Below are 15,389 nucleotides of genomic sequence, written 5' to 3' on the forward strand. Positions count from 1 at the left end.
GTAAAGGGTCTGAATACTTATGTAAATGTATTTCCATTTGTAATTTTTGGTATAAATTAGCAAAAAAATCTTAAAACCTGCTTTTGCTTTGTCTTTATGGGTTATTGTGTGTAGATTGATGAGGGTAAAAAAAACGATTTAATCAATTTTAGAATAAGCCTGTAACATAACAAAATGTGGAAAACAGTCAAGGGGTCTGAATTCTTTCCGAAGGCACTGTAGCTAGCAATAGCAAATCATGTTAGCATATTTCATACTGAGATGACTGTTCTAAAACATGTTCTTGGGTTTAAAATAATCAATACTGAAACTTTCAGATGAAGTTTGTGAGTGACTTAAACATGTTCAATTGCTTTTATGAACTTTTTCTCTCACTGCCCTGAGATTAAGACAAGGGTTTAGCTATCTTGGAATTAAGAACAAGGAGAGGAGGTGAAGAGAGGAGAAGAGAAGAGGAGTAGAAGAGGAGAAGAGGAGGAAAGGAGGAGAAGCAGAGGAGAGAAGAGGAGGAGAGGAGAGGAAGAGAAGAGAGGAGAGAAGAAGAGAGGAGGAGCGGAGAAGAGGAGAGGAGAAGAAGAGGAGAGGAGAAGAGAAGGAGAGGAGGAGAAAAGAGGAGGAGAGGAGTAGTTTGAGACACTAAACGACAGACCTGTCTGTAATGCAATGAACATCACCTAGCAACAGGGAAAAGGGCAGTACCTAAAGAGGTAGGTAGGGGAGAGGAGGAGAGGGGGAGAGGAGGAGAGGAGAAGAGGAGGAAAGGAGGAGAGGAGGGGCGGAGGAGAGGAGAAGAGGAGGAGAGGAGAGGAGAAGAGGAGGAAAGGAGGAAGAGCAGAGCAGAGGAGAAGAGGAAGAGAAGAGAGGAGAGGAGAAGAGAGGAGGAGGAGGAGAGGAGAAGAGGAGAGAAGAGGAGAGAAGTGGAGAAGAGAAGGAGAGAAGAGAGGAGGAGTTTGAGACTAAACGCCAGACCTGCCTTCTCCCTGTAAAATCAGCCTGACGCCATTTACCATCTTGACACACTTTACCACTTTGAATACACCAGAGAGAACATGTGTATGTGTGTGTGTGTGTGTGTGTGTGTCTGTGTGTGTGTGTGTGTGTATATGAAACATTGAGACACCCTGCAGTCAAACAACACCATCTAAATACACAACATAAATCTGCCATAATGAGATACAATAAAGAAGAGAAAAAGAATAGTCTATATACACACACGTCTCAGAATACTCTCTGTGCTAAACCGGGTGTTAAGCTTGATCATCCACCCACAACGCCACAGAGCCTGATGTTAAGGATTAACCCTTTACACTCGTGGGAATTGGCCTGTATGTAGCTCTTTTGATTAGAACACAGCCCTGCATCGCCGCCGTCACGCAATTACTGTTGTTTACACAATCCAAAAACAGTCCATTATAAATCTGGGTCTGGTGGACATCATGTGAAAGCCTGTTCTATTGCCAACATGACTAGTTAAGTTCTAAGATAGGATATTACAGTGTTAGGCTTTCACAATGCAATTCAGGGGAACAGAATTGGTGATCATTGACAGGAGCCATGAGTTCATTCAGGTGAGTGTGTCGCAGTGAGTTTTCACCACAATAGACAAAGACTGCTTCTGTTCAGAACAACCCAGGGTATGACCACATGTCATCTTTTAACCACACATCTAGCATAGTGATCAAACACCTTGACACTGAATATGACAGGTTTTATGATATGGAAATGTGAAGTAGACATTTAGACTGTGTTTGGCTTGCTTGTATGACATCAAAACTGTGTTTATTCTCATCTTCCTAAATACATCCGAGTCCTCTTCATTTTACAGCATTTCCCTCACTCAGACAACAAACATTTTACCAGAAGTTGCCCAATTAGCAGTGGGGGGGCGACTTCCTGTCACGTGGTGCTCAAGTTCATAACAGCTGTCAATCAAAACCCCGTACAGAGCTGTGAAGCAGAGAGCCTGAGGTATGACGGCTTGCTGAGCATTTTACTGTACAGCCATGTGTTTATAAATCATCCACGTATACGACTTCACACGGGTAACTGACCTCATCTCTCATAGACCCCCAGTCTTAGCACGCTCTTAACGCACCAAACATTTCAAAGCACAAATTCTATTCACCCACATTTGAGCTCTTTTTCAATCTTTTTAATAATACAAGGAGCCGACTGTGATTTGGATTTGCTAATCCGGTTAATTTGTTCATTCAGCGGGGACTAGGAATGTTCTGGAAGAGAGGATTCAGTTCAGGGTGTTGCTGACACAGAAGTTCTGTGCCATAGCTAGCTAGTAGCTCGCTCATCAGTAGTCAAACGACCAGGAGGGTAAGAGGCTGAGGCTGGGTGCTCTGTTGTTCTGCTGTAGGGGGTTATTGTCTCTCTGGCGATGCTACCCTCCACCAGAGGGAATTCAGACTGCAGTAAGATGGGTGTATTGTGTGTGCAGGCTAGCTATAGCTATCACCCTCTGTCTCTCTCTCTGTAAAACATGCAGTGTTAAACTATAGTGGTCTATCACCCACACCAATCCACACACGTAATATCCCATTATGTGGGAGTGGGAGATATTTGACAACAATAGCCAGCCAATCATCAGTCATCCATGCACACGACCTGATCCTCCCACAAGCAAAGCCCACACACACACACACACACACACACACACACACACACACACACACACACACACACACACACACACACACACACACACACACACACACACAAAAGAAAGTGCATTGATGAATAATTCAGAAAACCTCATTGATCTTCTCTCTGTCTCTGGGGTATGCTGAGCCAGTTCTGAAGAACAGAGTTAGCTGTTCAGTCAGGGTGATTATCCACTCTGACGGACCGTCTATCTAGCTCATAGAACATGAAGGACAACATGTCCTGGTACCACTTCCAACATTCCCCACCACTCTCTCTCATACGGTATGTTCAGCATGGCAGACTTGAGGAAGTTGGAATGAGCTATTGCAGTATCTACTGTATTGTCATTCTCTCTCCATCTGTTTTTGTCGTTGCTGTATTTGGACCACAGTACTTCTTATTATTGTCATGTGACTGAATCACTGAAACACGTCATAATCATAATTTAAAGGACAGGGTCTACTGAGTTAATTTAGTCAAAAGTAAATCACATTTCCAGAGGAAGAAACTGCACATCGCCATGACGAGTTACTGTCTTTACGTTACTATGGCAACGAGCCTTCAAAAACAACAACCGTCAAAGCCGTAATAATGACTGTCATTTTGCACAAGGCTGCTGAATTCCTGTGTCACCGTGTGTCTGAGAGGAGAGGAGGTCCCTGTTCCAGGTGTCACACGCCACTGTGACATTCCCCACCTGGCTCCTTACACACAGCTCTAAAGTGTCCGACCTGTCAGGCCATGAAAACAACCTACCCCTGAGGACACGCTAGCTAGTTAGCAGTTAGCTCAAACCTCAGAACTAACATTCCGACCCCCTAGGAACGACATGCCGGCTGGACTGACATAACTTCACGTTCACTTTGAAGTAAGAGCACAAGGTCCTGAACACAGTATTTCTGTTGCAAACGTGAACACATTGTCTTGGTGAAGAAAGAGACAACAAACAATGCTGGGACCTTCATGGTTCAAAAGTTCTGTCTCTATATGTGAAGGCAGTCAATTCCCTTTCGGGAGAAGCAATATTGGGTCTGGGATTATTTTGGTTTGTTCTTATGGCTTATGACACATTCTCCCTAGCACCACAACACATTTCCCTAGCACCACAACACATTTCCCTAGCACCACAACACATTTCCCTAGCACCACAACACATTTCCCCTAGCACCACAACACATTTCCCTAGCACCACAACACATTTTGGGCTGTGTATTGCCTTTTTGGAGTACGATACTTTCACTTTGAAGAGATTGCTAGTTGTCATGGGAACGGTAACATTGATTTATTTGGCTTTCTCCATATAATTCATGCTTTACGTAGCAACGCTAACTTTTATACTGTGTGTAGCCTACATATTGCAGAGAAATTGATTTCCTGCCAAAGGCAAAGTGTTCATCTGTGAAAGGAACTATTGAAGTCTGTCAAGAATTGTCATCTATAATCACACAGGTGATGTAAGGGATTCTATGGAAAATTGGATAGCTACTGTGAAATACACACCTGATGTAGACTTATGAAGGATATGGCTATGAAGGCTATGAAGGATGCTGGATAGAACTGCGTTGATAAAGGGCCATTTCTCTGGCCCGAATTATGGGTCTGCTTACTGTATGTCTGGTTCTGGCTTAACACACATATCCCCAGGCGAAGGATACATGGGATGCTGCCTTCTAAATCACCCGAACGAAGGCACCTTAGAAGGCAGCATTTTAAACTACCTTGGGATTGGGACATGCCAATTTTGACATTTTTGCTTCACTAACTTCTGTTTCAGGAGTCCGACGTTGAGATGTGAAGAAGAAATTAACTGTAGCACTAGGTTATCAAAAGGCTGACCAGCGTATCTCCCCCTTGTGACACACAGACTCAAACTAAAAACAAAAGAACATGATGAAATACCCTAATAAAGTTGACTTGTGTTGCAGTAACTGCAGAGGTACAGGTAAGTGCCAAAATAAAGGAAACACCAACATAAAGTGTTACCCAAGTGTTACTCAGGTATAACTAATGTGTTACTCAAGTGTTATGCGGGTGATACTCAGGTGTTTAACCCAGGTGATACTCAGGTGTTTAACCCAGGTGATACTCAGGTGTTTAACCCAGGTGTTACGCTGGTGTTTAACCTAGGTGTTACTCACGTGTTACTCAGGTGTTTAACCCAGGTGATACTCAGGTGTTTAACCCAGGTGATACTCAGGTGTTTAACCCAGGTGATACTCAGGTGTTTAACCCAGGTGTTACGCTGGTGTTTAACCTAGGTGTTACTCACGTGTTACTCAGGTGTTTAACCCAGGTGATACTCAGGTGTTTAACCCAGGTGATACTCAGGTATTTAACCCAGGTGATACTCAGGTGTTTAACCCAGGTGATACTCAGGTGTTTAACCCAGGTGATACTCAGGTGTTTAACCCAGGTGTTACTCAGGTGTTTAACCCAGGTGATACTCAGGTGTTTAACCCAGGTGATACTCAGGTGTTTAACCCAGGTGATACTCAGGTGTTTAACCCAGGTGATACTCAGGTGTTTAACCCAGGTGATACTCAGGTGTTTAACCCAGGTGTTACTCAGGTGTTTAACTCAGGTGTTTAACCCAGGTGATACTCAGGTGATTAACCCAGGTGATACTCAGGTGATTAACCCAGGTGATACTCAGGTGATTAACCCAGGTGATACTCAGGTGATTAACCCAGGTGATACTCAGGTGTTTAACCCAGGTGATACTCAGGTGTTTAACCCAGGTGATACTCAGGTGTTTAACCCAGGTGATACTCAGGTGATTAACCCAGGTGATACTCAGGTGTTTAACCCAGGTGTTATGCGGGTGTTACTCGGGTGTTACTCAGGTGATTAACCCAGGTGTTACTCAGGTGTTTAACCCAGGTGATACTCAGGTGGTTAACACAGGTGATACTCAGGTGGTTAACACAGGTGATACTCAGGTGGTTAACACAGGTGGTTAACACAGGTGATACTCAGGTGGTTAACCCAGGTGTTACTCAGGTGATTAACCCAGGTGATACTCAGGTGGTTAACACAGGTGTTACTCAGGTGATTAACCCAGGTGATACTCAGGTGGTTAACCCAGGTGTTACTCAGGTGATTAACCCAGGTGATACTCAGGTGGTTAACCCAGGTGTTACTCAGGTGATTAACCCAGGTGATACTCAGGTGGTTAACCCAGGTGTTTAACCCAAGTGTTACTCGGGTGTTACTCAGGTGATACTCAGGTGATTAACCCAGGTGATACTCAGGTGGTTAACCCAGGTGTTTAACCCAAGTGTTACTCAAGTGTTTCCATTATTTTGGCAGTTACCTGTATGAGGATATATATTAGCAAATTCCCTCTGGAGAAAGGAATGTGAGAAATAGTCAATTTTATATGATTGACCATTTATCCGTGATTTAATACAGGTAACTCAGTTGGAAATGAAAAATGACCAAAGACCTTGAAATGTGAAATTGGATCGGCGATAACGTTGGGCCACCACAATCACACCAGAAATGTATCCATCACAGTGTCAATGGCTTTCATGGACAATTTATGTTTTACTGTATTGAATAGAGCAGTTTTACTCAATTCAATATCATAATTAACACAGACCCATCGGTGCTCCACACACACACACACACACACACACATCATGAAGTTTGGCAGATGAACTATAAAGAGCTTCCTCTAGGGAAAGCTGAATGAACAGAGGTCTGTTTTGCATGGGCTCATCTGGGAGGGTGAAAAATACAAAGACGTGCTTAGCTACAAACAGAAACACACACGGTACAACTTTTCACTGAGTCTAGTCAGCATTATACCTGTAGAGTTATTACTGGCTCTAGAGGGAAATCCCAGTACTTAAAGGCAGGTGGTACACAGATGTCCCTGGCATAAAGTGTGTGTTTGCCATGTGTGAGATGGTGCTGTTATGTGTTTAACTGTTGAGTATATATCTGTACGTGTGTGATGTCACCATATGTCTGCATATGTACTGCTAGCCTTGGTTCCAGTCTGTTTTTGGTTCTTCGGTTATTCCCATAGGAAAACCATTTGTAGAAACCTTTTTGGTACTTCCCACAGAGTGTTCTATCTGGAACCCAGCAAGGTTCTACCTAGGACCAAAAAAGGTTCTCATATGGGGACAGCCAAATAAGGTTTTCCAACATGCTGACAACACCGCGTCGGTCGTGTGCGCGAGCATTGCAAAATAAATGCTCACATACATGTTAGTTGATCAGTGCACCCACACTGCTTGCGAGCGTCTGCGTAGTCAGGCGCTAAAATAGAACTTGGTTCTGTTTGTGACGCTTGACCCGCTGCAATACCCTCCTCACCCATCTCCTCATTGGCTTTTAGGAGCATATACCCACGTGCCATCTCCTCATTGATTTTTAGGAGCATTTACCCACGTGGGTGATTGAAAGATGAACTGAGGTCCACACTCCAGTCCAGTTGGTGGTGGTAGTGCACCTTAAAACCTCTTGACGTTACCCTAGGATAGGGGGCGCCACAGCGCATTTTGAAAAATAATTGTGCCCATTTTCAATGGCCTACTAATCAAACTCAGAAGCTAGGATATGCATATAATTAATACCTGTGGATAGAAAACACCCTAAAGTTTCTAAAACTGTTTGAATGGTGTCTGTGAGTATAACAGAACTCATATGGCAGTCAAAACCCCGAGACCGATTGAAACAGGAAGTGGAATTCTGAATTGTGGACTCAACTTCACATCGTTGCCTATTATTCACACCGTGAGCTATCGTTCATTGAGCACTTCCTATTGCTCCCACAAGATGTCCCCAGTCTTTACAAAGTGTTTTGAGCCTTCTACTGTCGAAACTGAGTGAATGAGACGCGTTGGAAATTGGTCACAGGGGGAGGGCCATCACCATTATGACGCCGGCGGCCCTGTCTACCCCCACCTTTCGAAACGTTTTGAAACACAATACAATCGTCCCCCTCGAATCTTATTGGCTCTCTTGTTGAAACAGGCCCTGAAGATTTATGTTATACAACTTTTGACATGTTTGAACGAACGGCTGTCCCGCGGCCGGCAGAGCATTTGGATACAGCCTTCAGACGCGCTAACAACAGCAAGCTAATGGAACATAAAGGATGGACTTTTTCGACCGAAAATACATCTGTTGTGGACCTGGGATTCCTGGAAGTGCTTTCTGATGAAGACAACTAAAGGTAAGCGATTATTGACAATATTATACAAGATTAGATGTGATATGCGATTGTTCCAAGATGGCGCCGAGCTAGGTTTACTAGCTCATTTTCTGAGTATCGCATCCCCTTTTATCGCAAAGTGTGATTACCGAGTAAAGTTATTTTTAAATCTGGTATGACAGGTGCTTTCAAGAGATATTCATCTATAAATCTTAGAATGACAATATTACATTTTAAAAATGTTTTCGAATAGTAATTTAGTAAATTGTAGCGCTGTTTCCCGGGATGCATTTGAGGGAAAATAGTTAGTCAACGTCAGACGCCGATGTAAAATGCTGTTTTTATATATAAATATGAACTTTATTGAACAAAAGAATGCATGCATTGTGTAACATGATGTCCTAGGTGTGTCATCTGATGAAGTTTGTAAAAGGTTAGTGCTGCATTTAGCTGTTTTTTGGTTATTTGTGATGCATGTGGTTGGTCGGAAAATGGCTATGTTGCTGCTTTTACGATGGACTCCTCTAACATAATCTAATGTTTTGCTTTTCCTGTAAAACCTTTTTGAAATCGGACGATTCAGGAGCGGTGTATCTATAAAACGATATGAGACAGTCCTATATTTGAAAAAATATATATATTACATTTCGTTATGCTAATGTCGCTAGGAGTTTTTTGCTGGATTTTGATCCCGCTTACGGGACGAGACGCTCAAGAGGTTTTAATGCCAACCGCCATATAAAGTCCAAAGAAGAAGAAGAAGCCGGACGGAGGAGATATGACTAGAAACAAACTCGGTTTACCCTTTAATCTGTGGATTAATTGTCGGAGTAGAGGACCTTGTGCATTTCAGGTAAAATAACAACCCAATGTTTATATGTGTAACCTTAATTTAACTTAGCAAGTCAGTGAAGAACAAATTCTTATTTACAATGCCGGCCTACCCCAGCCAAACCCGGACGACGCTGGGCCAATTGTGCGCCACCCTATGGGACTCCCAACCTCGGGCCGGATGTGATACAGCCTGGATTCGAACCAGGGACTGTAGTGATGCCTCTTGCACTGAGATGCAGTGCCTTAGACCGCTGCGCCACTCGGGAGCCCAGGACAAATTAGCTAGCAACAGCAAGCAAGCTAGCTAAATTGCCATAAATGTTTAATGCTTTTCAACCTGTCCCCAAATGAATATAGTTGGTTCAGAGTTTGTTTTGATATTTCAACCTGCGTGTCCTGATCGCATCTGGTGTGGGTGGATTGAAACTGCCATCACTAATCAATCCATTGAAAGTGCCATCTCAAATCAATGCTAAAACCCCCTTTAACAAATGACAGGCACAGCCCAGCCAATCAGCAGCTCAAACTTGATCGATGGGGTCAAGCGGAAGGCACATGTCACTCCTCCCATCTATGAAAGCCTCCAATAAGAGCGTGGGCAGAGGAAATGTGACAGGGACACGTCACATTTCAGACGTAATTGCCAGTGTGTGAGAGAGCAAGAGCTCAAGATTAACACCAGTGAGATCACACCATTATTTATCACAGTGGAGTCTCCTGGCCAGCCCACTCCCATTAGTGTGTGAGTGTGTGTGTACATGTGGACCTGCCTACTCTCATGATCGTCCATGGGAAACACATAGTCTACACCCACACAGCACATGTGGATGCACACACTGTACACACTCTGTGAGGCTCACGCTGTCACACACTAATCCCCTGAAGCACGTGCTGACACTTGCACATTTGCACTCATGTACTATGACCTTAGACTCGTATTATCATTATCTCTCTATCTGCTGACTGAGGCTAAGTGGAAACACAACAACCACCACTCATCCTATACTGTGGACATCGGCTTCTGTCTTTATTTTAATGATTACACTCTGTCATACTATATGTGCACTAGTGTCTATTGGCATTTCAAGGTGGTTTCCAGTAAATCAGAGTAGTGTTTAGCAACACCGTGACTATGTACAATGTTTTCTAACTAGCCACTCGTATTTTAATCACTCACTCTATGGTAACCTTTGACTAGTAACTATGGGCCTAGATTACTACTGTATAATAAAGGAAGGGCCTGACTTTCCCCTTGACTTTGACCCTGCTGGGCCTCCGTAGCTCTGGCACACTGATCCATCCAGACAGTCAGTGGGTGTGATCTGGCCACAAACCCAGCTCACAGCACTGTGTTGGGAGCTGGGGACTCTCCAGTGACTCCAGATTGATTCTGCAACGTGTCTGCCGATGACGCAGCCTACGTTCTAATGTGATGACTTCATATTGTCCCTGACTGACTGATGTACACTAGGCTAGCATAGTATATTGTTATTAACCAATGAATGGCTGATCATCCAATAACCAATCTAGGATCTATTGAGGGGGGGAAAAAATTGCCGCTGTTGACCCCTGTACAGACTGACTATTAAACACAGACAGTGAAGATCTACTCAGATATTTCAATGGGATACTGTGGTGAATGTTGGTAAGAAGACTTGTCTTGTATTTCACCATGCGAGGAAAAAAGTTATACTAGGCTTTACTTAATTTTTCTGTGAGGCAAACACCTTCAGTTCAGATACTGCAGTCATTGAAATCTGCCCTACACTGAGTGTACAAAACATTAAGAACACCTTCCTAATATTGAGTCGCACTCCCCCGTTTTGCCCTCAGAACAGCCTCAATGCGTCAGAGCATGGACTCTACAAGGTGTTGAAAGCATTCCACAGGGATGCTGGCCCATGTTGACGCCAATACTTCCCACAGTTATGTCAAGTTGGCTGGATGTCTTTTGGGTGGTGGACCATTCTTGATACACACTGGATGGAAACTGTAGAAAACCTACTACCATACCCCATTCAAAGGCACTTAAATATTTTGTCTTGCCCATTCACCCTCTGAATGGCACACATACACAATCCATGTCTCAAGTGTCTCAAAGCTTAAAAATCCTTCTTTAACCTGTCTCCTCCCCTTCATCTACACTGATTGAAGTGGATTTAACAAGTGACATCAATAAGGGATTCACCTGGTCAGTCTTTCATGGAAAGAGCAGGTGTTCTTAATGTTTTGTACACTCACTGTATGATAGGGTATCAACCAGAGTCTATCGTTCAAAAACCTCAGACCAACCTGGCCCACACCTGATCCAGTTCATCATCACTACCAGCCAACCTGGCCCACACCTGATCCAGTTCATCATCACTACCAGCCAACCTGGCCCACACCTGATCCAGTTCATCTTCACTACCAGCCAACCTGGCCCACACCTGATCCAGTTCATCATCACTACCAGCCAACCTGGCCCACACATGATCCAGTTCATCATCACTACCAGCCAACCTGGCCCACACCTGATCCAGTTCATCATCACTACCAGCCAACCTGGCCCACACCTGATCCAGTTCATCATCACTACCAGCCAACCTGGCCCACACCTGATCCAGTTCATCATCACTACCAGCCAACCTGGCCCACACCTGATCCAGTTCATCATCACTACCAGCCAACCTGGCTCACACCTGATCCAGTTCATCATCACTACCAGCCAGCCAGGTCAGCAGGATGACCTAACCCATGTGGACACCAGTCAGCCGGGTCAGCAGGATGGCCTAACCCATGTGGACACCAGTCAGCCAGGTCAGCAGGATGACCTAACCCATGTGGACACCAGTCAGCCAGGTCAGCAGGATGACCTAACCCATGTGGACACCAGTCAGCCAGGTCAGCAGGATGACCTAACCCATGTGGACACCAGTCAGCCAGGTCAGCAGGATGACCTAACCCATGTGGACACCAGTCAGCCGGGTCAGCAGGATGACCTCACCCATGTGGACACCAGTCAGCCAGGTCAGCAGGATGACCTAACCCATGTGGACACCAGTCAGCCAGGTCAGCAGGATGACCTAACCCATGTGGACACCAGTCAGCCAGGTCAGCAGGATGGCCTAACCCATGTGGACACCAGTCAGCCAGGCCAGCAGGATGACCTAACCCATGTGGACACCAGCCAGCCAGGTCAGCAGGATGACCTAACCCATGTGGACACCAGCCAGCCAGGTCAGCAGGATGACCTAACCCATGTGGACACCAGCCAGCCAGGCCAGCAGGATGACCTAACCCATGTGGACACCAGTCAGCCAGGCCAGCAGGATGACCTAACCCATGTGGACACCAGTCAGCCGGGTCAGCAGGATGACCTAACCCATGTGGACACCAGTCAGCCAGGTCAGCAGGATGACCTAACCCATGTGGACACCAGTCAGCCAGGTCAGCAGGATGACCTAACCCATGTGGACACCAGCCAGCCGGGTCAGCAGGATGACCTCACCCATGTGGACACCAGTCAGCCGGGTCAGCAGGATGACCTAACCCATGTGGACACCAGTCAGCCAGGTCAGCAGGATGAACTAACCCATGTGGACACCAGTCAGCCAGGCCAGCAGGATGACCTAACCCATGTGGACACCAGTCAGCCGGGTAAGCAGGATGACCTAACCCATGTGGACACCAGTCAGCCGGGTCAGCAGGATGACCTAACCCATGTGGACACCAGTCAGCCGGGTCAGCAGGATGACCTAACCCATGTGGACACCAGTCAGCCAGGCCAGCAGGATGACCTAACCCATGTGGACACCAGTCAGCCGGGTAAGCAGGATGACCTAACCCATGTGGACACCAGTCAGCCGGGTCAGCAGGATGACCTAACCCATGTGGACACCAGTCAGCCGGGTAAGCAGGATGAACTAACCCATGTGGACACCAGTCAGCCGGGTAAGCAGGATGAACTAACCCATGTGGACACCAGTCAGCCGGGTCAGCAGGATGACCTAACCCATGTGGACACCAGTCAGCCGGGTCAGCAGGATGAACTAACCCATGTGGACACCAGTCAGCCAGGCCAGCAGGATGACCTAACCCATGTGGACACCAGTCAGCCGGGTAAGCAGGATGACCTAACCCATGTGGACACCAGTGTCAGCCGGGTCAGCAGGATGACCTAACCCATGTGGACACCAGCCAGCCGGGTCAGCAGGATGACCTAACCCATATGGGCGCCAGCTGTGAGTCTGTGAACACATAGGTGAAGACTTTCCCATTTCCATCCATTCCAATTCACTAACCGTTCCATCAACATCAGTCATTACATCCATCCAACATTGCTCTAACAAACAGGTGTCATGACAAAAACATCACTGCTCAGAGAAGACAGACAGTGTCCCAGTTCTAGATGGAATACGACAATTTTCTTTCTTTAGTACACGTCTCAGGTGAGTTTACAAGGCAGTGTTGATGATAACTCAGGACTGTTACGCATTCCTGCCTCATTTCACAGACAAACTCCAACAACTTCTCATCAGCAGTGACGCAGCGGTCTAAGGCACTGCATCTCAGTGCTAGAGGCGTCACTACAGACCCTGGTTCAATTCCAGGCTGCATCACAACCGGCCGTGATTGAGAGTCCCATAGGGTTTGGCCGGGGAAGGCCATCATTGTAAATAAGAATTTGTTCTTATCTGACTTGCCTAGTTAAATAAAGATTAAATAAATAAAATAAAATACTGTGGTATTGATTGTACACCTCATTAAAGCAGTTTGCCTGACTTGCCTGTGTTGTGGCTCTGACTCAGTAGTGAGAGGCAGCTCTGACTATTTCTAAGTCCATGATTTCATCACATCTATGATGGTTTTGAGCCCACAGGCCAGTGGTTCCCAACCAGGGGTACTAGGACTGGGATGTAGTACCTGGGGGGTTCTGGGCCTATTCACAGGGGGTACTTGAGAAGATTTGTGAGACCATAGGCTTACTGGTAAAATGCACATGAGGAGGTACTTCTGGGGTACTCCGGGCAGAGCAAAATTCAGTCGGTGGCAAAGTAACCAAAAAAGGTTGGGAACCACTACACTAGGCAAATAGGTCTTCTAGACATGATGTTCACAGCAATGATGTTGTTCAACTACTCAGCTACTGCACTGTGCATGTTAGTCACAACCATGGCTAGAGTCATTCATATGTAATGACATTGTATTACACAGGACAGACACGAGGACTCGACACACTGATGTCCTCACACGAGACCAGTGTACCAGGCTATCAGCCTGCAGCTCCCAGGCAATGTAGCTAGGCCCCTGTAGATGTGGGGAGACAGCAATGCAACATAATTAAAACGCAATGATATGTCTGGAAGTGGAAACCTAGTCTAGTGAGCATTTCTACACCACATACTGTAGCCATATAAATGGCATTCCACAGTGGGAGAGCTAAAGCTCAAGTAGGACCTTTGTCTCAGAGTGGTTTCTGCCGAGTCCATGGATATTACAGGCCTATCAATATGCCTGTCTTAAATCTGTAATTGCTGATAGTACCATAGATGATGACAATGTCAACATACAAACTGGTAATTGCCATCGAATTACTATGATCAAAGCATATGGCTCACATACACTATAGTCTATAATAGGGTATGAGACCTTACCTGTGCTCATGGTAATGCTAGATTTTCTTCACTGTCCGATGTACAGTAGATTTATCCTCATTCAACTGCACACCTCTGGCCAGGACTGTGAGCTGCACATTGATGAAGCCTCTACTTGCAGAAGATGCTTCCGTCGACTCAGAAGATGTAGCCTATAATAATATGTCGACGCTATGGATTATCTGCCGCTGACAATCTACTGACGGCGATTCAGCGCTGACAGGCATGCACCGTGGTGTGGGTGTACGGTCGCGCCCGACGCTTGCGTCGCTGCTGCTCCGGCAGCAACATCCCTCCAGCCAGGTGATTAACACTGCGCTCCCCGCGAACAAGGGCTTCTGGGAAATAGAGTTTATACCAATAGAAAGCAGTGTTAAAGTGACTCTCAAGTGGGTCTTTGTTGGACTACAATTTATGAGTTCTGCGACGCAGTGTAAACAAAACGCGTTGGCTTGCACTGTGCAATAGAGCAGAGATCTGTATATAATGACGAGATGCTCATATATCCGCCCTAACAATGGGAGTAGTTGTCCCATAGGCGAAAAGGCAGGCTACAAGTTTAGCTCCAAAATAAGCCCATAAAAACGCACTGGGCTTATTTCGGACAGATTGTTGGGCGATAGTGAAACCAGTCGCTTCGCCTCGTCCACCCTGGATAGAGAAGAGGCAATGCAACAATGGGTTATTCTTCAGAGGTTGCCTTTTTGTCACTCGGGGCAAAGGAAGACAAAACGGTCATTTATAAGCACAATGCTGTAGCCTGGAGTGACGTCTAGTTCTTCAGATACAAGTAATTTCCCCTTCACTAATATTATTGTTCGCCTCTCTATAGGCGTATTATGTTCGGTATATTCTATTAGCATATAGACATTTTACAAAGGCCTACATCACGTTTAATGATATAGGCCTTTAACATGCACTTGATGGAAATGCACAATATTGGCTGTGACTGATCAATAAATTATTCATCGAGTTATTACAAATTAATTGGAACCCATTATAGCTTCAGACTACACTTCTGGATTTGACGTCTACCATTAGAAGAAATCAATACATTTAAACACTGCGTATAAAGTACAAAACAGAACAGTACAGTT

The 15,389-nt window shown here is 45.4% G+C and overlaps 1 protein-coding gene across 1 annotated transcript in view; it reads right to left on the reverse strand.

Moving 5' to 3' along the window:
- LOC106608569 (actin-binding LIM protein 2) overlaps nucleotides 1-14,595 on the reverse strand; it is a 113,339-nt gene extending 98,744 nt beyond the window's left edge. The window contains exon 1 of the mRNA XM_082977359.1: nucleotides 14,293-14,595. Within this exon, the coding sequence (XP_082833485.1) occupies nucleotides 14,293-14,302 (10 nt within the window). The 5' untranslated portion in view covers nucleotides 14,303-14,595. The remainder of the gene's footprint in view (nucleotides 1-14,292) is intronic.
- Nucleotides 14,596-15,389: the final 794 nt, after the last annotated feature.

Source organism: Salmo salar, chromosome 07, assembly GCF_965601325.2.
Source record: "Salmo salar chromosome 07, fSalSal1, whole genome shotgun sequence".
Lineage (NCBI taxonomy): Eukaryota > Metazoa > Chordata > Actinopteri > Salmoniformes > Salmonidae > Salmo > Salmo salar.